Genomic DNA, 23,592 nt, shown 5'->3' on the forward strand with positions numbered 1-23,592 from the left:
CTGCCGTTGAAGGTTGGTGCAATTCGCCGCGTGATCCGATCCAATGAAAAATCTGTAATTGAGATATTGCTCGTACAGAGCATGAGTTACGAATCAAAATCGGCCTTCGGTTTTGAAGGCGAAAAATATTGGCTTCCAGTTTTTAATTGACGGCTTCATTTGAGTAATCATTCTTGTAATGACGGTTTGAATGCTCTGAGCTGCTTAAAATAATGATTGCAGAAACAACTTGTTGGAAATCAACTCAAGGCCAATTGCTTATATATATTCAAGTTAAATCCGTAACTTCATCTGTGTGAAGTGTAAAACATTTGTTTAAGGTCACAAAATCTTCATAGTTAGATTATATATGGGGAAAAAACTCCAACTAATAAGGGCAGGTAAATAACTAAGAATCATTCCGTTCTACTTATTATTTAGCTGTGAGCAAAACAAGAATTTATTTGATGGAAAAAACATGCATGAAATTTGACTTTAGTATTGGCCCATTTTTACCATATATATCAATGCATCAATTATGTGCAATACACTGAAGACTGAAGTTTACTTTTAAATGATTTTAGATGCATGAAAATAAAAAATGAAGAAGAAGAAAGAGTAGAGAGAACGAACTAACTTATAAGTGAAAAAAAAATTTATTTAAAAAATATTTGGTTGAATATGAATGTATTTGGAGTAAATTTTAATAAAGTCATTATATAATTTAAATTGTAGGGGGGGGGAGAAAGGAGAAAAAGGTAAAGAATAAATAAAACGCAAATTATAAAAGGTTTTTTTTTTTGTGTGTGTGTGTGTGTGTTTGTATTGGTGTAAAATATTTTATACAACAAGGTGCATACTAAAAAGTGTCTGTGGAATTAAACTGTTGTTAAGCGCTTTACACTCGATTATGCGCATTTAATGCAGTACGAAGAAAGGTAATGGTATTGAAGCAAGGTATTGATAAAAAGTGTTAATTCTTATTTCGTTTAGCTCACCTATATGTTTTTGTGATTTCGGAAAGATTGATATGTAATGATTGCAGTCCGATTATATTAGTGATGTGCCGGATCGTTAAAAAAGTAGATCCGCGGATACGGATTAGTGTCAAGATCCGCGGAGACGAATACGGATCTCTTTTTTTTTTCTGTCCAATTCAAATATTCCAAGTGTAAAATTTATGACGGAAGATATTCCCGTCAGAATAATAACACTGTTTCGTCAAAAAATGTCATCAACGTCAAAAATATAATTAAAGACTATGATTTACTCTTTAAAGAAATCTCCGTTAAAATTGAGGGAGAGTTGGAAGGAACGGATCAGCGCTGCATTAATGCTTAAATAGAATGTGAAAAATTATTTCTAGCTTGCTCGGTAGATGCAGGAACAAGAGCGTAAAGCAGCTACTGGATAGGCTAGAAATAATTTTTCGCGTTTTATTTCAGCATAAATGCAGCGCTGACCCATTCCACCCAAATTACTCCGACCGTCGGAATAACAGATCACCTTTACAAAGAGTAAATAGAGAATTTAGTCTCACTTTTTTTCGAAAGATGGCGAGAAAAACCAAAATGAAGAAAAACAGAAACCCCAAATCAATAACAGAAACTAATATTAAACTAAATAATAATAATAAACATGTCTCAGAGGGCCGTTGCTTCTGAAATGAAACCTTATAATTTAAATAGGGAATAAAACCTAATTTAAACGGAATTTAAGTCTTTTATTTAAATATTTAAGAATATTTAGAATAGAAAAGATCCGTTTGAGATCCGTCAAAAAAGTAACAGATACGGATGCGGATACAGATCTTTATTTTTCCTCGATATCCACGGTTATGGATACGGATATCCGGAACATCACTAAATTATATGCTAACTTATGTGTGAAGATGCAATTGCACATTTTTGCTTCTTGTGACGCTTATGCAAAACTGCAAAAAAGAAAAATAAAAAAGAAAACAGCAAGTTATCAAAATATCTGCACATTATTGAATTTTTCATACAATTTTATCATTTATTTTTTTCCATAAAAAAGAACTACAAAAAAAAAATGTTTGTTCATCACTAACAAAAAATCGGGTCACCTGTGGGTTTTACTTGCGTTGTTCGATTTTTTGTGCCCATTATTAATACGCATACTATTATTTGTGCATATTATCGGCAAAAATAAAATTTGGGCAAAACATAAATTATTCAAAAGTATAAAGGCCACTCGTGTTTTTATTCATATGGAGATGTGAAAACTTATTTGGGTGAACAAAAAGTTTTTAGTGCGTGTTTTTTGCTTTTTTAGCGCATATATTAGGAATTTTCAGTGCATATATGCATGCATTTTTTCTTTATTTTTTAGTGCGTATAATCTGGGGTCTAGTAACGATGTTGGAAAATGATCGAAACTACTCCACTCATAGGTTTTCGCAAAGATCATCAACAGAAGAATAGTTTCGGGTGATGATTGTATGCTTACTCCAGCAAACTGTTCACTGATGCAATATGAAGTGAACAATATGTGGACGTAGAAAAATCGAAAATTAATTTGTGGCATTGTTCTTCGCTAAAAAACAGTCAAACATTTGGTAAATGAATGCAGGTGACCTTTTTTGTCCACAAATCGTCACCTAGCAGCATTATTGTTTGATGAACGTCACTTAACAATGCAAATGTCCCAGACTACAATGACGTCTTTGGCACAGAAGGTCCATTTTTTATAGATTGAGCCAAACGCGTTGGCGATGTTTGAGTCGTAAATTATTAAGAGTTTTCTGTTGCACATTGTAACGCAACGTCAAAGTTACAGAAATCTTGATTTCACTTAGAAGCAGGTTAGGACAAGCTTTGTCAAGATATAGTTCAAGATTAGAGTTGATATCCGTTGAGGTTTGCACAAAAGCTAATTTCATGAGATGATTCTTCGGATGATTTGAAGAGATATGGGAATTGTAGCGTTTGTGTGACTTCCTAATGGAAGCATTGGACTCGATTCGTATTTTAGAACAGCCTTTCATAATTTCTTTGATAAATAGAATCCCTTTTGAATATTGAATTTTTCGTGGAACCCCTTGGTTTTTCTTCAGTTGTATAAGTTGAATGCAATGGTTTATTTGCAGTATAGTCTGACCACGGATTGTATGGAAAGACAAACATCCGTTTTACAGCCGGAAATGGACGAATCTATTTTTTTTTTTTTATCGATGTCAGCTTTTGCAGAAGCAGCGTCTCATTCAAATAAGCGGAATACGTGCATCAAATTTTTACTTTTCTCCCTTATTCACATAGAATTATCTCGACGTTTGAAAATTCCATGCAATCCGTGGTTGGACAGTAAAAGGATTTTTTCCATATAGCTAGTAATTATTGACTTGCAAAAAGCAATTTCAAAAATTGACACACAATTTCTTTTAAAACTTTAAATGACATAAAACAAAACGTACAAGTTCAAAATTTTGATGGTAGGATTGTTTTTACTACGGCAGACATATCCTCTATATCAGGATTTAGGGTTTATTATCTCCTTCTGTTTTCAAAGCGTCCACCGTTTTCTCTTTCGTTCGTAATGAAATATTATTGCCAAAAAATGTAAAGAGGCAAAGAGTTCTGTTGAAAAGTACCACTTATGTCTTAGAAACTCGTTTATTATACACAGATAAACCTCATAGCTATTTATTTCATATACTTTTATGTATTTTAAGAGCTGGTTCTCAATTCTTAGGGCTAAACAAGCATATAATATTTTGCAACAAACGAGCATTACTACGAATTCCAGATTTTTTTTCTTGTTTGGCAGCTGAAAATGATATCTAAATTTATATCTTTTGAGAGAATAAATGTCCTTTCCCATCCCTTGAGCACGATTAAATACTCCAAGAACTCGAAACGTATTTCTCGTTTGAAAATTCCTTTAAAAATATGATGGCGATCTCCAAAAAAAAAAAAAAAAAAACTGTATAGTCGTCTCGAGGCTGGAACTGTTCAAGTTGATTTTTATTGAATTCAACAATACTTGGTGTACCGTCTAGCTCCGACAAGTTGAGCTATGGTCTTGAAAAAGTCCATTTCATTCAATTGAGAGCAATCAGTAAGAAGAGGAACTGTTAGGCGTGGTTGAGCTACCATTGCAACCGTTTTGTTGGCAAGAAAATCCTGTACCGCTTGCTAATTCTTACCTTGAATAGTAATATTATTCGCCAAATGAGCAATACAATGCCAACTAAATCCGCAAGTTCTTATGCCGTTTTTCCTCACCCCTATTTCAACTAATGGAATCGTTGAATCGGTCGGGCAGCGGAGCTCAACTTGCAGGAGGTGGACAGTACTTGTGATCACTTTCGCATCATTTGAAACATCAGATCATTTATAATGCATTTGTCAGCTAAATGTGAAAAAATATTGAATTTTCAAAGCTTTGAAGCTTGGTAGCGATCCCTAAAAACCATTTTATAAGCCTGAAATTTCCATGGTGGTCTTATTTTAGGACATAAATCAAAATAAGAGGGTGTCCCGCAAAAAAATTTAAAATTTCATTTTCAAAGACCATCCTACTACACAGATCAAGCATTCTAGCATGGAATCCTAATATAAGTTGGAAAGCCCGTTTACTAATCTCGAGCCCCTTCTTTCAACCCTCTCCAATAAATTGGTATCATTCTGTAGATAAGGAGAGCAAAACTGAACAGTATTCTTCAAAATTGGGTCTTACCTTCTATTAATCACTAAAAAGCTTACAAAATTGCATTAGTTTCCAGAATTTCAACAAATTAAATTGTTTATCACTATGTGCTGTTTGAATGAGGTAAAAAAGAAAACAAGGCAAAAAGGAAGGAATCAATTTATTTAAATTGACGGAAATAAATAGCAGAAAATCTAACTTCACTTTCCACACTCATTCACTTCACCCTGAAAAGAAAGAATTGGAGTCGTCAATTTCAAACTAAATATATTTATTGAAACTTCGCCAAATTTGCATAAGTTCAAAGTTAGGTACCGTACAACCTCCTTTATACGCGCTAACTGGGACCAAAGGCAATCCGGATAAGCAAATATCTGGATAATATGGGTAATAAGCGAAACATATTCTTAAATAAGCAAAACACGATCTTAAACAAGCAGAATTTTCTTTTTTTTACAGAAAAAAAAAGATATTTTTTAACAGAATGGGGTCGTTTCCAAAATTTTAAAAGTATTTTTCTCTGAAAGAGCATGCTTAAAAACATAGGATCTGACCATTTTTTAAATAATTTGTTTAAGTTTAATATTTTTAAAAAAATACTTTAATCGGTGCACTTTCATTGTTCATGCTTCTGCCCATAATATCACAAATGATGAAATGCTATTCAGTGTTGCCATTCACAGAACAAAATATTTAATTCGCACCTTTACTCACGTGTATTGGCAACGATATGGTTGATAACAAGTGTAGAGCGCAATTTCAATGCGCTTCTTGATTATTATAACGTGGAAACGCGATAGAAAAATGCGCCAAAGAGCATCATTTGTGACGTCATCAAGACCACGCTTTGTTTGAAAAATCGGACGTTTAAAAAATGAATTAAAAAATAACGGTTGGGAAAGTATTTTCTGGGTACTTTTTTTTGCTTATTCTATCAATTTCAGTGACGAAAAGAACTCTTTTGACTGAAGGAAACAACCCCATTGTTTAGGAATTGTTTCTTGCAAACAATTTCGATTTTTGTTCAGCTGCAATAGAGACGGACTGATATTTCAAGTTTGCCATGCTGTTTGTTAGATTGCTATAATTTATTGTACGACCTACGTTGGAGTTGCACGTTTAATCAAAATAATAAGCGAATATTTTGTGCATTTATGGTTTCATTCTTGCTATCATAATTTAGAATTATTATTTAAGAAATTTTTTTCATCTCTACATACTTGATCCGGATAAACGTAGATTCGGATAAACGGGAGCCGAATAAACAAGGTTCTACTGTGTGAAAAATTTGCGAACAATCGATTGAATTTAGAAAATTAGAAATTATTAGTGTTAGAATTGATGATCAAAATTTCGATTTTTCCATGAAAAGTGCAGAGCAGTAACCAGCAAGAGAGACGGGGGGGGGGGGAGAAGTGTGACATCACGCAATTTTTAAAAGAATGTGTTTTTAAAAGACCGTGGCATGTGGCAAAGGGGGGAGGGTAAGATGAGGTGTGACATTTTGACGAAAAGGGGGAGTGGGGTCAAAAACGTTGCAAAAAAGTGTAACATCATTTCTGGACAGCCCACATTTATGAAAACGCTCACGTGCATAGGCGGATTTAGGACTGAGTTCTTGGGTGGCGGGTAGGGGGGCAGTTTTTTTTTTTTTTTTTTTTTGAACAATATTAGTTGTATTCAAAGATGGATTTCTAAACTATTTCAGATTTTTGGTCTCTCTTGTAGTCCGGACACATTTTCTGTCGGTGGCGGAAAATGCCATTTTCAACCCCCCCCCCTTTCCCCACTATGTTGTTGTCTTTTTTCCTGTCATAAGGTCACGCCTTACTAATTTTGTGTCGTTTTATTAATATGTTGTCTGTTGTCCTTCTTAAATTGAACTCAAGAGGGGACATGGTTTCCCTTTTAAGTAGGGTATAGAATATCTCCAATTGCAGGGGATCCGGATGTTTCTCCCTCGGATTAGTTTTTGCAAAATAGATATAAAATTCTGCATTTTGAAGTTTTATAAAGGGTAATTGGAACTACAAAAATCTCGGGAAAAAATGGGCAAAATACTCTTTTGCAAATTACGATAATATACAGTAAAAATTGTTTCCGGGTAGACAAGTCAATGACGGCAGTCCTCAGAGAGAAAAAACGACGGAGAAGAGATTGTGCATTGTTATTTGCTTCCATCGGCTGTTGGTGTGTTGGTTCAACTCCATTAGCTTTTAGTCATACTTCCAATCCACCCCCAAATACAACACTGAATTAACTTTAAAATGATCAATAGTAAAAAATGCTTTAAAAGAAATTGTATAAAATAAGTAACAAAAGTGTAGTATGCTGCCCATTTGGACGATTCATAGTTCATGCACTTGATTTAAAAAAATAAATCAATAAAACACACTTTGATTAGGAATTTCAAAGACTCATCTAATTCTTTTCAAGGACTCGAGAAAAATTATAAATAATTTAAGGCACTTCATTTACTCTTTATAGTCTCTGAAAATTAGTACTAGATTGTAGTTTTACAGTATTGTTCTAACTTTGTAAGAAACAACTACTTTAAGTTTAAAAGAAAAAAAAACCAATAGATTTCTCATTACAACAACTTTTTTTTTTCAATTACAAGTAATGCAGAATTCGAAAGGAATAGATGTAGTACTCCCCCCCCCCAGGCTAAACAGATTAACAATATGCAGTAGAAGTTAAGATAAAAGCAAGCAATACAAAATAATTTCTAAAACAGCATTCAGGATTAAATACATGAACAGCAAGATATGAAACGTGTGAGTCACAAAAATGTATCTCAAGTAATATGTTGCAGAAACGTGAGAACCATGATTTTTACAATTTTTCATGCAGGATGGGGCAAGGAGCTGAATTTGACATATTCCAGCAATTTCCCCCCACCCCCTCCCATTTCTCATAAATTTTAAAATTTATGATTTGTATACACACTTTTCTAAATTTTCAAGCACTTGAAATGAAATTTATTTTGTCAAGTAAAACTTTTTTTTAAGGAACAAGTCATGAAACTTTCGGAAGTTGGGGGGCCTATAACGAAGAGGGTGCCCTAAGCTATAGCTTGTTAGGTTTATCGGTAAATTTGTTTTTTTTTAATCTTTTTGTTTTTGTTTCTAATTTGTTCAAATGATCGTCTATTATTTCAAATATTGCAGCTGAATACACAGCTCGTTATTTTTCACTTATATACTTGCCATAATGGTTTTCAGTTCAAAATAATCGTTTCCAACACATTTTCATTAACCCAGTGACAGTTTTACTACTTGTAATAAAGTGTACGGTGTTTCTCCTCCCCCGTAAAAGTTCTTCCAAGACTGGGGGTATGGCCCCTTTCGCCCCCCCCCCCCCTAAATCTGCTTACGTGGCACTCTTTTATTGATTATTTTCGCGATGGAAAATGCTATTGTGCCACTTGTATAACGAAAAGGGAAAGGCAGTTTCTACGTAAAGAAAATGTTCCTGATTTTACCTGGTGGTTGTTTTTGAAAGTTGGCAAATAGGAACACCTGCTTCTGCACAATGAATCGGTTTCCATTTCCCTGTCGTCTGCGAGAAAGCCACGCAGTCTTTATCGCTAGACCAGGAACTGGGTTCGCGTTCTTCCCAGTTGATGTAATTCAAAGGGGAACCGTCGGTCCAGAGGAACGAACCTAGTAAAGAAACGAAAAGTTATATTATTATCATCATCATTCCTGGCATGACAGCTCAGGGTTATCCAAGGCCTTCCATGCCCAGTCGTCTCTAGCCTCTCCAATTCGCGGGTAAGCCCTTCCAATTCATCGACCTAACAGGTGTACAAGTTTAAGTTACGGATTTCAGACAACAGATGCTCCGCCAATGTAGTTTGTGCTACTAAGTTTTTATGGTGTGCCATTTTATTGTGTCACATCAAGTGTTAGACGCACACAATTGATACATTGGAAAAGTGTGTGCATAGTGTTGTGTTGTTGCGTTCAAAATGTCGAAGAAGAAAGAGCATTTGCGAATTACCTTAGTTTTTTTCGTATTCAATTGAAGAAAACTACAGCCAAATCATACCAATTGCGTTTAGAAGCTTACGATGAACATGCTACATCGGCAGCTACGTGTGAACGATGGTTTTGACATTTTAAATATGGTGAATTTGGCACAAAGTCGACGCTCTCTGTTTGATGGGACCAAAGGGATACGGTCTGTTATAAGCTGCTGAAGCAAGGAAACGGTTAATACAAATACAAAAGTGACGACCAGCAACAGACTCTGGGCCCAGCTAGGCTGATCCTAGTCAGTACGAAACGTTGGTAAAAACTATAGACCGATTTAAACAGTTCCCTGCTTGGAAAAAGGCCAGAATGCCAAAAGAGGCAGCCCAAAGTTATCTTTCTTCATAATCAATGCTCCCTCACAAAAGGCAACATGAGTTAGCGACTAGGGTAGACCAGTGAATGAAGAGTTAAGCACGATTTCATTTTTAAAAAATCCTAGTAATTTTAAATTGTATACTATAAAGATCGTGATAGTTAAAACATTTTAATTGATCTATGTAAATATCTCTAAAAAATCGCGGGAACTTAAATGGCACCGCTTTCAACTTTTTTAAGTGTTTAAAGAAAAAATGGCACAACGACCCAGTGAATGAACACCTCCAACCAGTAAATGAACACAAATTGGTCCAGTGAATGAACGTGATAAATTTTGATTCAAAAAGAAACTAAGTTTTTTTGAGATCTATCTATCTATCTATCTATATAACTATCTATATCTATTTATCTATCTATCTATTTATATAACTATCTATATCTATCTATCGGTCTATCTCTATGTCTATTTACCTATTTATCAATGTACGTACCTATTTTTCTATCTATCTATCTATCTTTATATATATATATGTACTTATCTATCTGTCTATCGATCTATCAATATATCTATCTACTTATCTATCTATCTGCCTATCTATATCTATCCACCTATCTATATCTATCGGTCTATCTACCTGACTATATATCTACCTACTATCTATTAACCACTACCTATCTATTTATCCATCACTAAAGCTATCGATCTATTTATCTACCTATATATCTATTTACCTCTTATTTTTAATATATCTATCTCTATATCTTCCTCTATCTATTTATCTATCTATCTATATACAAACATACATACATATCTACCTATCTATTCTCCCTCTTTGTGTATATATATATATATATATATATATATATATATATATATATATATATATATATATATATATATATATATATATATATATATGTATATATATATATATATATATATATATATATATATATATATATATATATATATATATATATATATATATATATATATATATATATATATATATATATATATATTTCTCTATCTATCTATCTACCTGTCTATCTATCAAGAGAGATAAAGATATAGAAAGATAGATGTAGGTAGGTAGGTTAATATACAGATAGAGATATAGATAGATAAAAGATAAAACTCAGTAAAAAGTGCATTGTTTACTAAGACAAAAATAAAGAAATTATAAAATATATAATGAAATGCATAAATAAATAAGCATATAAAACTATCTGCATTACAAAAAAGTGCGAAAATGAAACTTCAAATTTCTTTTTAAGTCAAAAGAAATTTTGCCATTGTTCATTCACTGGGTTTTCGCAATTTTTCGTACCCAGTGACTGAACACCCCTCTACCTGAAAATCTACGCATTTTGCATTGACTGAAACAATTTAAATTCATAGCCTAAATATGTATGCTTAATTTTTTTTCGTAGAATTAAAAAATAAAATTTATCGATAAAAATAATATTTATCAAAATAATTGCTAGCACGAAACCAGCCTTATTATTTTGAAAGAGAGAAAGAACGATTCACGGCAGTAAAAATTTCAAATTTTTTCCAGGAAAAAATACTCATCCAAAGTAGCCAATCAGGTGTGAGATAGCTTAGAATATCAATCAAGAACGCTTTTGTAGTGAATTTATTCAGAAAAAATTTTTTGGAAGCTTATTTTTTTTTAAAAAATGACGCGCTGTTCATTCACTGGGTGGTGTTCACTCACTTGTCGGTCTACCCTAGTTATTAGACGCACTCACCTGGGAACTTTTGCCCCCATGCGGCTTACTCAGCAGACTGGGCTCTTTCCGATGATTACTTGTTTACAGACGATGAATCTCGCACTAGCTGAGTAGCGTCAGGGTTCATGCAAATGTGTGAAAAACTGCCTCAGTCCCTCAGTGAATGGTTCGCAACAAATCAGGAAGATTTTTACTGGCGTGGTATTCAAGAATTTCCGAAAGATGGAAGAACTGCATATCGAGAAATTATTTGCCAGCTGTTCGGTAATGAATATTCTTGACTAATGGGCACGAAACAAGAGCAAAACTGCAGTCTCTAGATAAGCAGTCTCTGAGCTGTTCAGAATTGCTTTCAATGTTCCAATTGTGGCGAAGCCCAAACTGATGACTCATAGCTTTACAAGGCAACCACAATTTGTTGAAGTGGCGGCCATCGACCGATGAATCTTATCCTTGCTTAAGACATTCGCGCCAACAAGCGTGAATTACTATAGCTTGCTTTCAACTATAATTGTATCCCGTGATTCTAAAGTTGATTTGTAAAAAAATGAAAAATGATATCCTTCCAATAGGCAATATGTTGCTCAAATAATCTAGTTGCTCAATAGATGGTGCCACGTACAATAATTAAAAAGAGCACTTGATTTCAGTGGGACGGTGCCATCTATTGAGTACGTAAACAACAAGAGCGGTAGATCGATCGCCTTTTAGGAGAATATGTGAAGAATAAGATAGACAAGTTTTTGGGAGATTAAAATGGTCTTACTTTTATCGAAAGAACGAATGAGGCTTAGATGAACAGGCCGGTCATGTTTCCATAAATAGGCCACCAAAGAGTTTGTCTGATGATCTGAGTTGACTTTAATCATTTTCATTCCTGAAAATAAAAAGAGCTATTATAATGGTTTCTCTGAAGTAATTTTTATGTGCATCTATATCACATTTCAGTAATCGACAAATGCATTGATTTAATGGGGTAGATCGTTTAAAGATGCAAGAAAATGGTTTAATGCAGCTGTTCTTAACTTGTACTCCGCGGAACCTTAGGGTTCCACATAGAACATTGAAGGGTTCTATGAAACGTGCACCCTTTCTTTTTATGTTTAAGGTCTCTCACACACGAGGCGGTTAGCGGAATCAACTCTTCGTAAAAGTTGCCTGTCAACTTGTTGGCAGGGAGCTTCCGTTGCCTTAACACGAGGCAACTTACTTAGTTTACAACTTAGTTGTATCTTTACTTATTTTACAACTTAGTTGTATCTTTACTTAGTTTACAACTTAGTTGTATCTTGACTTGGTTTACAACTTAGTTATATCTTGACTTAGTTTTCAACTTAGCTGTATCTTTACTTAGTTTACAACTTAGTTGAATCAACTTTTATTCTAATAAGCCAAATTTATTCGAGCAGTTGATCTGGAACCCTTTTAAAAGTGACTGTTATCTAGTCGACTCGTGTGTAGAGCAAACGCTCTACAATGTCCCGTTGATTAAAATCAACTAAAATGTTGATTACACTCATCGGAATGAGAATGGTAGCGGCACATGTGCCTTGGTGTGCCCAGCGCACCTGTCACAGTTGACTGTCGTGTGAAGGATGACAAGCGATTCCTTCACTTTCTACCTGAATATACTTCCTAAAAACCGCCCGTTCGAAAGTTGAAACAGAACTTGAAATTGGTGCCCGTGTTGGAATTCTAGTGAGGAATATTCTCAATTGTCATAAGACTGTATTGGTACTCTACCATTATGTGAAAAACGGAGTGCTCGACTTGTGTAAGAACAAAAATTTAATTTCGCAACAGACGTGACGATAAACCTGACATGATGAACAACCATAGATGTAGTATAACTTGGTAACTCCGTTACGACAGCCTCTGGTCGCCATTAAACTCTCGAATCTTGAAGTAAACGGACGAAAGCGCAACCTACAAGGATCAGTTACGAGGATAGCTGCGGCAAAAAACCGTTTCTCTGTGTGTATCTAGTTAATCAAAGAATCTAACTTGATGCTCAACTTGTAAACATACTGCCAAAAATTAAATATTCCTGCGATAGTAAAAATAAGCAATAGTCGTCTGATTAAAATGCATAGATATTTTTAATGTACTTTTTAAAGCAATTATTTTAAGGGATGTGGAGTTAATTTCTGAAAATGCTGTTGGAAGTCAATAAATTAATAGGCTTAAAGGAGTGATACATACCAGTCCTTTAAGTGAGAACATACTGCCAAAAATTAAATATTCCTGCGATAGTAAAAATAAGCAATAGTCGTCTGATTAAAATGCATAGATATTTTTAACGTACCTTTAAAAGCAATTATTTTAAGGGATGTGGAGTTAATTTCTGAAAATGCTGTTGGAAGTCAATAAACTAATAGACTTAAAGGACTGATAGGGTAACTATAAATGACTACTAATCAGTGGTGTTCCCATAGGGTTATACTCCATATACGCCGTATACTCTCAAATATTTTTTAGACATATAGCGTATACCCTCAAGCTTCAAAAATTTTCATATTATGACATATTATGTATGTGATGGTATACACCAAGGGCGCTAATATGCAAAATTTTAAGGGGGGGGGGGGCTCAAAAATTTTCCCCATGGTTTAGCAGAATATTTTCCCCATGGAAACCGATTTTAGTACAGATTAGACATTAAAATTTGATATTTTTAATAACTAATTCATTAATGAGTGGAAAAGAAATTTTTTTACATTTTTGCAATGAAAAAAGCACTAAAAGCAAGGAAGTTCTCATTTCAAAGGGGGGAGGGCTTGAGCCCCCCCCCCCCCTTGCCTCCCTATATGGGCGCCCTTGGTATACACATATTATGCATAACTGACTACTTGGAGGAAGATACCCTCAGAAAATTTGATGGGAACATCACTGTTAGTAATGGGCATGCTTAAGGGTCCCTTTTCAATTTGGATACAAATGTTGTTGTTAAAGTTCATACGAAAAACCAATGTACAGTATCCCCTCGTTATATCGCTCATTCGGATATATCGCTCTTTTCTTCTGTCTCCCGAAATATTAAAGCCTAAAATAAGAAAAAAAACTTAGCTTTAAGTTTGAAACCATTTCTGAAAACATATGGTATTGCACAGAGAAGGACTCTTTCTTCTCTATTTTGTCGATGAACAAAAGGAAGCAATTTTTCTGAATTCGCTGGAAAAGCAGCAGCAATTCCTGTCATCCAAATGTACATACCCGCACAGTATATTTCAGTTTAAGATAGTCTGTAAACTACTTGACATCTTCTTTTGTATTGATACATTGCCTTTACAAGGAGTGAGAGACATCAAGCAAGTGTTATAGTAGCCCATGTAGAAGAGAACATACGCCCTTCTTTTAGTACAGAAAAGATTTGTACTTGGTTGCACAAACCAGGATTTGCATCAAAGAAGGGAATAATGATCTGGACGGGCGAAGTAGTTTCCTGGAAACAATCTGGTTTCTTTTACTTTTCACATCCTTTCTACAGCAAGTAAAACGGATTAGAAAACCTACTCGGAATAAGAGGGTATTGGAATGCTCATTCTTATCTCGCGGTAGCTCAGAAAGATAGTCTTCATTCGCCATTTGATGATTTTAACTTTCTGAAGGAGAAAATTTACTTAAATTTCAATCTTGTTTAAATTTCAATAGGTGTGATAGTACCCACATCGAAACCATTAGAAACTAATGTCAAAAAGAATGAATGCCAATTTACTTGTGTATTAGACATAACTATTTTTAATGCCCTTCGTTATATCGCGCTTTCGGATATATCGCTCTTTTTCTTTGTCCCCCGAAAAGCGCGATATAACGAGGGGTTACTGTACTATGTACACATAGTTTGTAGTGTGGCAAGGATCACGAATACATAGACATTTCGATTCCTTCAAGTGATCTTGTTTATTTAAATAACAGTTTTCTATTGGGTGAACATCAAACTACACAGGCTCAACTTATTGTCAGAGGAAACATACCTTTCGTTAAGCAGTATCGAGAAGTAGAGTCCCAACTGAGTGCATTTGGGGTTGAGGGGACGTGGTAGCAAAATTCATCTCCTATATCGATCCATGAAGGTTCGTTTTCTGGACATTTTCCAATCACTTCAGGAATCTGCGGTGGAGCATCTAAAGTTTAAAGCAAAAGTAAGTGGTTTGAAATTTCTGGATTCTAAACGGAAGACTTCTCTACTTTGCTTTCAACGAAAATCAATTCTTATTTGAATTGCGTGATTGAAGCGTTTATTGTCGAGTAGTTTTTGGTTATTTTCGTTGTGATGTTTCTCGCTCAGTTGTCAACCTAATTATCTGGAGTTGCTCGTCAATTTCACAGCACCGAAAATTTTGACTTTTAGTATCCAGTAGCCCCTTGGTATATTGCTCCACATTATAACACTCCTCGTTATAACGCTAAAATACCTACTATATCGTGCTTTTTAGCTGTCTCCGGAAGAAATGAAGGTTTTAAAACTTTGCTTTAAATTTCAGACCACTTTAGTATTTAACAGGAAAATTATGTTTCTTCCATTATTAATCAATGAACAATACAAGGATGTAAGCAAGTAAGTTACCGCCCTTTAGCCAGGGCTAAAGCATAATGGGGTAGTTTCCTAAATTTTAAAAGTTTTTTTTTTTTTCTGAAAGAGCATGTTTAAAAACGTAGGATCTGACCATTTTTTTTAAGTAATTTGCTTAAGTTTAATATTTTAAAAAATATACTTAAATCGGTGCGCTTTCATTGTTTATATTTCTGCCAATGACATCACAAATGATGAAATGCCATTCAGTGCTGCCATTCACAGAGAAAAATATTTAATTCGCATCTTTACTCACGTGTATTTCCAACGATATGGTTGATAGCAAGCGTAGAGCGCAATGTTCAATTCACTTCTTGATTATCATAGTCTGGAAACGGTGTAGAAAGATGCGCCAAACAGCATCATTTGTGACGTCATCAAGACCACGTCTTGTTTGAAAAATCAGATATTTAAAAAAATTAATTAAAAAATAACTGTTGGGAAACTGAAAGTATTTTCTGGGCCCGTGTTATTATTTTTACTTATTCTATCAATTTCAGTGACTAAAAGTAGCACTTTTGACTAAAGGAAACAACCCCATTACATGCAATATACCAACAGCCCGACTATGACATCCAGAGACTGCAGTTTGTCCTTGTCATAGAACTCAGTTGTCTGGAACAGTCAACAACCGAGTTGGAGACAGATGTCCTCTCATTGTATCTGAGATTAGGATATCTGCCTCCATCTCGATTATTGACTATTGCAGACTGATGAGTCCATGACAAGGACGAAAAGGCAGTCTCTGGATGTCATAATCGGGCTGTTGGTGTATTGCATGGAAAAAGGTCATGTGTTCAATTTTTCTGAATTCGCTACATTTCAAGTCCTAATTATGCAAATTCTTATTTCTTCAAAAAACAATTAAAATATTTTTAATTCGTTTTTCATTTTAAGAAAAGGAATCGCCAACATAATTTCCTTTTGTTATTTTCATTCAGATGATCGTCTAAGTATGGGATTAAACTGAACTCATTGTACAAGACGCACATATCAGTTGCCTGATCTCAGATGATTTTTTTTTTAATGCCCTTTATATCGCCTTTTCGAATATATAACGCACTTTTTTCTTGTGTCGCGACAAGCGCGGTGTAACGAGGGAGCTACTGTTCAGCAAACTGATCACACCCCTCGCCGCACCCCGGTTGATCACGGGACGCGGGAGCGTCCTGGCCGCCAAGAGTCAGCAGCCAACAAAAGCAAATCCACCGCCAAGAAAGACGAAAGAAAAAAGCTGTTTGGCGGAAAGCTTTTTGCTCACCAAGCAACCACTTCACTTTGAAAAGCTTTTCGCCAAACAGGATAAACAATTTAAAGGATCTATCCATATTTCTGAAGATTTGAAGGTGGGAGGAGGTTCTAACGGAAGTAGATGTGATGAAAGAGGATAACAGGGAGGATGTTAGTTTGGCAGATACTTGGCGGGCAAACTAGAGATCATAACTTTTTAAGGCTGAGGGTTTTGAGGTTTAGGATGAAGGCCTAAACCCCAAAAGTTAAAGGTTTTCTTCGCGGGGAAATTTTTACAACAGGGTTGTTTTTGATGAGATGAAATTATACAACGAAATCCAAACGAATATCGCTGCAATGAAACTACTCACATTTACAAAGAATTTACGCGTCAAAAGAAAAAAAAAACCCTTTTAACGGATTGGCCCAAAGTTTTATTTTTAGGATGTAGCATCCCTGGGTGCATATTAGGAAAAGTGTTAAGTCCCAGATAAATGTCTCAAACACTTCCAATTAAAAACATTTTTTTTTTCTTTTCATATGATCAACTCGTTCTCACATTCAATCTATGAAAAAAATAATTTTTTATCTTTGCTGTATGACACTGGAACTCTTTTTATTTAGTTATTGAGAGTGATTGTCTAAGTGCATCATTAAATGTGTCTATTGAAATCTGAGTTACCATTCTTTATACTCTGTTGATTTTTGTTCTTTGTAGAAAGCCCAAATAGTAAATATATATATATATATATATATATATATATATATATATATATATATATATATATATATATATATATATATATATATATATATATATATATATATATATATATATATATATATATATATATATATGTTTTTTTTTTCCTTTTATATAATTTTTAACTTCTTTTTTTTTTAATATTTAGCATAATGTTGCCTAAAATTCTAAAGCATCTCATTTTTAGGAAAAAATTCTGGTCACCTTATGTATAAGTCTCAACTAAAAGTTTCCTCTTGAGTTGTATGAATTAGAGGTAAGATATTTTCAATCTTGACTTTTCTGTCTCTATGAAATACTAGCATTCCCGTACCCGGCATTGCTCGGGTAATGGAATTAGCAGGGGTTAATAGTGCTTGGTGCACCTAGTTTCGAAAATCCCCTATAATATACTTATTACCTATAATTTTTTTCTAATTTTGGGAGGATTCCGGGTCCCTGGACTCCTTATATATATGCCCTTGTCCTTAACCGATCTTTAACTGTTATTAACGATCCTTTTAAAGTATTTAAAATATTGATTATCTTTGCAAACACAGGCCATCCACATTTTATTGTTATACCTATGTTTAAGCAAGAACTTTGTATACATTATTTTTAGTTTTTTTTTTTTGGTACTAAAATTACTAAGCTGCTTGATGGACTGACTTTTGAGCAAGCTACATAAAATTGGCCGTGTGAAAAAATGTCTTCTCTTAAAACGATCCCTGCTACTTTTAATGTCTGTCCTTGTGACATATTAACGGTTATTGCAAAGCAAACTTTTACAGGATACTGCACTCTTCTAAATTCAAAAGGATAGTGGATAGTCCACCTGTGATGATGTTCCTAAAAGCTTCGTTTCCAGTTTTGAAAAAACGAAAGCAGCAGAAACATTATTATTTCACTTGAGAAAAGCCTCGAAGAATCACGTGAAAAGCAAAAACAATATCAAATTTAAAATTCCCTATCGACCAAAAGTTGAGCTGAAGTACTGAATAATGATTTGAATTGAGGAAAGCCTCCGAAAATAAGGGATTTAAATTTCAATGACAGATTTTAATTTCACAGAAATTAAGGGGTTTTAATTAATTTCTCCTCAACTAATTGATATTTCGAAAAATCCTTTCTTAGTGGATACTTTCGTAATCATGTGGACATGCCTGCTAAATTTCAAGCCTGAGGCTTCAGCGGTATTGGCTCTGCGTTGATACATATATGTATATATGTTATCTCAGGACATTGATTTTTATATATTAAGATAAGATCATGTCGGGAGTGCAAAATGAAACGAGAAATATATTATTTTTTCAATCTATTCTTGCACAATAGAAACGACATTTATTGCCAAGAACATAATAATACATTTTAGGTTTCGAATCTTTAATTAGCGATGTTCAGCTCATATTGCCGAAAATTCGTCATGTCTGCTAACATCGAAGGTGAAACTTATTCGCAACTCCAACGAACTATAGGGGGCACTGAAGTCACTGTCTAATGGCGGAATTGAAAACTAAAACAAACGCACATGGTAACGAAGAAAATGCTAAAAGTGTTGTGATTTTTGTTCGGACGTATGATTTTTTCGCTTTATTCTTTTTAAATTAATTTTCAAAGTCTTGTTGATATTCTGGCCCACGTAGAAAGAAATGAGAATTCAAGAAGCATTACTAAACGTCAAACATTAATGCAAAGTACGTAGTTCATAGTTCTAAGCAGCCATTTTCACGATGTTGAATTCGATATTTATCAATTCTTGATAAAACTAAATAATAATTGTGGCCTGACAAGAATAACAATTAGTGCTAGAAAATTTACTATGACATTACAAATTATTACCAAAAGAACTTCTTTGCTTTGCTTTGGCTAGCACTTGTTTTCCATTTGTAGCTGAGTTATTTCTCTTGAATTCCCGAATCGGTTAATTTAAAAATTTTCTGTTTCGATTTTTCTAATTTCTGAGTTACGATTTAATTGTGCCATGTTATGCAAATCATCAACAAAATTCTCACGGATATATGGTGGTAGTTTTCTTTTCAGTTGATTGACAATTATTTCTTTTTACTTATCGAATTCTGTAATCTTACTACCATTTTATTCCACTCATGATAAAAATTGAAAATGGTTTAACTAAAAACGCGAAATCTCGCCAAGGCTACTTTGCTCGCACAATACCAAAATTATAACCCTAAACAAATTTGGCGAAACCTTTCAGCTGAGAATAAAAGGAATAAAGTAAATTCTTTCTCGGTTAAACATTTTTCATTTTGTTCTACGATAATATATTCAAGAAAATATTTTGCATACTGTCCATTCCAACTAAATGCTGCTGTAAAATATGGTAAGTTTAATTAATTTAAGATTAAAAAAAACCTCATATTCTTACAAATTCATACAAAACAATAAAATTTTTTACCTTGTATAACGTTATCCAAGTTTGTTAATCCAGTATTTTCGCTTTCACCAATTATTAAGGAAATAATGAAAACTAACATTATTTTGAGAAGCTCGAGAATACTACTAAGGGAAGAATTAATTTCTGTAGCTGAAAGCAATCTAAGACACATCGATTGCGTTAATAAATACTCAGAACAAACTGCCTGTGTTTACGTCAACAGACACACGTGGAACGCTTCATTTGCAGTTTTGTAAATCACCGCAAGGTAGCGTATTCGAGCGCTGGAGTTCCGAATTGTTACCGAACTGATGCGCCTGTTACCGATGGTTTTTCACAATAATTTCATCGTGTAATGAGTTTGTTGAGTTGATTTTTGTAGTACAAAGATCAGTTTAAATGCATCGTTTTTCCTGTCAAACTATTTCATGTTTTAAAATTATAGAGTCACTTCTTCAAAAACATTATTTTCTTCCAATAAGTCCAAAAGTACAATCCCCAAAAATGGAGGTAAATGTTGAGCTTTACGTTGCCCCTAATTTTTAATACAATCTCTTAAAAATTTGTAGTTAAAGTACCTCATTAATTTGAATTTCTAAATATTTTTCTAAATTGAAGTTTTCCGTGGTCAAATTGGAACAATTTACCCTACCATTCAAAAAAATGTCGCGATACAAAGCACATTTCAAGAACATCTCTACCTTTAGAAATTTTGCAGATGTATGGCAAAGCAGCGGAGCAATCTGTAACATTCCATTTAAAGTCGTTCGACGAGTCCATCGAGAAGCAACTATCGGAAGAAACAACAGGTCTTTTATCGGCCCAATTCGAATAGTATAAAGGTTGCTTGTCTTCCCAACGCAAATACTGTAAACCCTAAAAAGTACACACATTTTGTTCAGATATCACAGTGCTTAAATGTATACGTAGAATATTATACAAGTTGTTCCAAAAGTAACGATCCATTTTCAAGAAGCGAAAGCATATGAACAAACTTTACTCTGCTAGAGACCATGTAAAAAATTGGAGACTGCTGATTGGCTACCATGTGAAAACGTCATCCATCTCCTGTATACGTTTTTTTACACGCTCTAATTATTGTTTTACATTGAAGCAAGACATGTCTTCTAGCTGTTATTTGAGAGTAAAGGAAGAATTAAGGACATTCATGCATAAATTCCGAGCTTCCGAGGAACGAAATTTGATTAATACGTTGGATAGGGAAAAAAACATGGCCGTCCGATTTGCGTCGGATGGCCAATCAGGAGTCCCAGAACTATTATAAGGTCCCTAACTGAGTAAAGGTTGTTTATATGCTTCCCGGAAACTGGATGACAAAACATATGAGGAGGTTCGTTGGCTGTTCGAGCGAAATTACGGAAAACAGCCACCAATCTAAGGAATCCACCTGATCTAACGCCTTTTGACTTCCTCACTTGAGACTTCAAATCCCTTGTGCTCTTCTGCACAAAGTTAAAATGACAAGTCTGCCTCAAATGCGTGCAAGAATTGTAGGAGCAGGAAACAGCATCACAGATGGTCAACTAACTCCCAAGGATGTGTTCTCTTCTATGTCGAAACGTTGATCTATATGTGTATACGCAGGGTTAACGGTTCTTTGTTCTATGAATGTATTCATTTCCTTCATTAAATATACTGATCTTGAAAATGGACCGTTATTTTCGGAATACAAATAATTTTAAGCTTTTAGTAAGGTAGACAGGGTGCGTACGCGACCTGAAAAACCTTTAAAGTCCTTAAATTTCATTGTTTTCTTTCAAGGCCTGAAAAGACCTGTAAAAGTGATAATATGCTAAACGTCTGAAAAGTCCTTAATTTTCTTAATCCCTTCAGCCAAGCACGTAACTTTTGTAGTAAAACATCTGACATTGTTAGCTCCTCCCACAAGAAAGATTTTTTTGTTAAAGGTGCAAAAAAAAAAAGTATCAATACATTTTTGCCACTTTGAATTTAAGTCGCAAAAGGGGATATGCTTTACAAGGATGGAACTAGAGTCTTTAACATGTTTTAGATTAAATATGTTAATTTCATAAAAGTATTAAATATAACTAAACTTTTGTGTTTTATACATATTTTAAAATTGTACTCGTTGCGGATAAGCAACTTTTCTAACTTGCTATTTTTTATCCTTGGTACCATATCCTTGATTTTTACCCTGAAGAGTTCTGGAAAGTCTTTGAAAGTGCTCAATTTTTACTTTTCAAAATAGTGTGCGCATCCTATATTAAGGACTAACTAAAGTCGGAATTTATAGGCTTCAGTTTAGTAAACCAATGCGACCAAATGGTTTTTGAATGGTTTTTGAACGTACCTGAACATTTCTCAATCCAGTCCATACAGATTGTGACTTATGTCCAATAAAATTGTACAAGAAAGCTTGCTCAAAGCTATCTGTAACTGATACCAAATGGGCACCAAGATGCTGACATTTTTCCTCGGCTGCTTTCTGATTTTGTGGAACAGAGACAAAGCGATAACAAGAGTTTCTGAATTTTTGAAAGCCATTTCTGCAATCACTTGGTTCAGGAGTTGGTGTCGGAAGGTTGGGATCTGAAAAATTGAAAGAAAACGGTACAATCTATTTTCGCCAATGTTAGTCCTAGATGCGTACTTCTAATCGCAAAAATGGTCAAAATGAGATGTAGAGTTAAGATATAAAAAGTTTGAAGTGAAAAAAAAGAGGAAAAAATACTAAATCAAACTCTTTGTGTTGTACATTTAGGGAAACATTCTCCATGAAAAATAACACCAGCACAAAAAAAGTAAAGCACTTGCGACCAAAACTGAAGGAGATATTCGAGTTCTATACTATTAAGGACCGTGCAACAGAAGAGATTGAAACATATCACCCTTTCAGAAGAATGACATGCTGTCGAAACAAAAAAATAAAAAATAAAATTAAAAAAATATTTATATGGTTTATTGTTATTGAAAAATGAATACAAATGTTATGCAATGATACATAAAAACACGCAACAAAAACTCGTACAATTTGAAAACACATTCTCTACGCACATCACACATATATTGTTTTAAAAACTTGTTAGTCGCTGTTTCACCCCAAGAAGTGTAATTGACTACTACAAGTGTAAAGTAAGTCACAAAATGCTGCTTATAATACATATGTTGGCAAATATTGAGCGTACTGATGTCAAGTTTTTTTATTTTTTGAATTGTTTTTTTCATGTTTGTGCTTTCCCTAACTACAATGAAAGGGACTTGAGGTCCACCTAAAAGTTAGATTTGGTATTTTTTCACTTTTTTTTTCCAAACTTTCCATAACTTTCTCTGCATTTTTTTTTTTTTTTTGCCCATTTTTATGTTGGAAATATGGATCTAGGACTAACGGTTGCGAAAATAGAGGTCTTGGAGGCTAAAAAAATGCATGCTTCCTGTATTTCCTTTTTCTTTTCCTTTTTCTTTTCTTTTCTTTTCTTTGTTTTTTATTCTTAAGTATCAGAAATCAAGACTATTATGCGTGGTAATGACATGTCCCGTAAAGTATAGGACTCCTGTATTTTTTATTTTTATTTATTTATTTTTTTTTTAAGAATTCAGACCTGCTAATAATGGTAAATGAAATTGAAGTTATTCGAAATACTTCCGCTACCAACTAAATATAATTTAGCGGATGCCAACGATGAATCGGATATAGGCCACTTCACGGGAAAACGGGCATTTGTCTCACACGTGATAGCTCATACATTTCATTAAAAATTATAATTTAAAAGGGTACTATGAACAAAATTTTATTGCTTAGGAAATCACAAATTTATGTGAGATTTCTTAAGAAATCACACATAAATTTGACTTCTTAAGCAAAATATTTTTGTTCATTTCTTTTTAAAATTATTATTTTTTAATGAAATATATGAGTTTTCTCGTGCGGGAC

The 23,592-nt window shown here is 34.0% G+C and overlaps 1 protein-coding gene across 1 annotated transcript in view; it reads right to left on the reverse strand.

The window, feature by feature from the left end:
* Positions 1-4,794: 4,794 nt before the first annotated feature.
* The window catches only part of LOC129217590 (macrophage mannose receptor 1-like), a 39,093-nt gene continuing 20,295 nt past the window's right edge, over positions 4,795-23,592 (reverse strand). The window contains exons 8-13 of the mRNA XM_054851917.1: positions 22,012-22,250; positions 20,381-20,555; positions 14,714-14,863; positions 11,506-11,616; positions 8,132-8,312; positions 4,795-4,874 (exon numbers count right to left, since the gene is read on the reverse strand). Of these exons, the coding sequence (XP_054707892.1) occupies positions 4,865-4,874; positions 8,132-8,312; positions 11,506-11,616; positions 14,714-14,863; positions 20,381-20,555; positions 22,012-22,250 (866 nt within the window). The 3' untranslated portion in view covers positions 4,795-4,864. The remainder of the gene's footprint in view (positions 4,875-8,131; positions 8,313-11,505; positions 11,617-14,713; positions 14,864-20,380; positions 20,556-22,011; positions 22,251-23,592) is intronic.

The sequence above is a fragment of the Uloborus diversus genome, chromosome 2 (assembly GCF_026930045.1).
Source record: "Uloborus diversus isolate 005 chromosome 2, Udiv.v.3.1, whole genome shotgun sequence".
Taxonomy (NCBI): Eukaryota; Metazoa; Arthropoda; class Arachnida; order Araneae; family Uloboridae; genus Uloborus; species Uloborus diversus.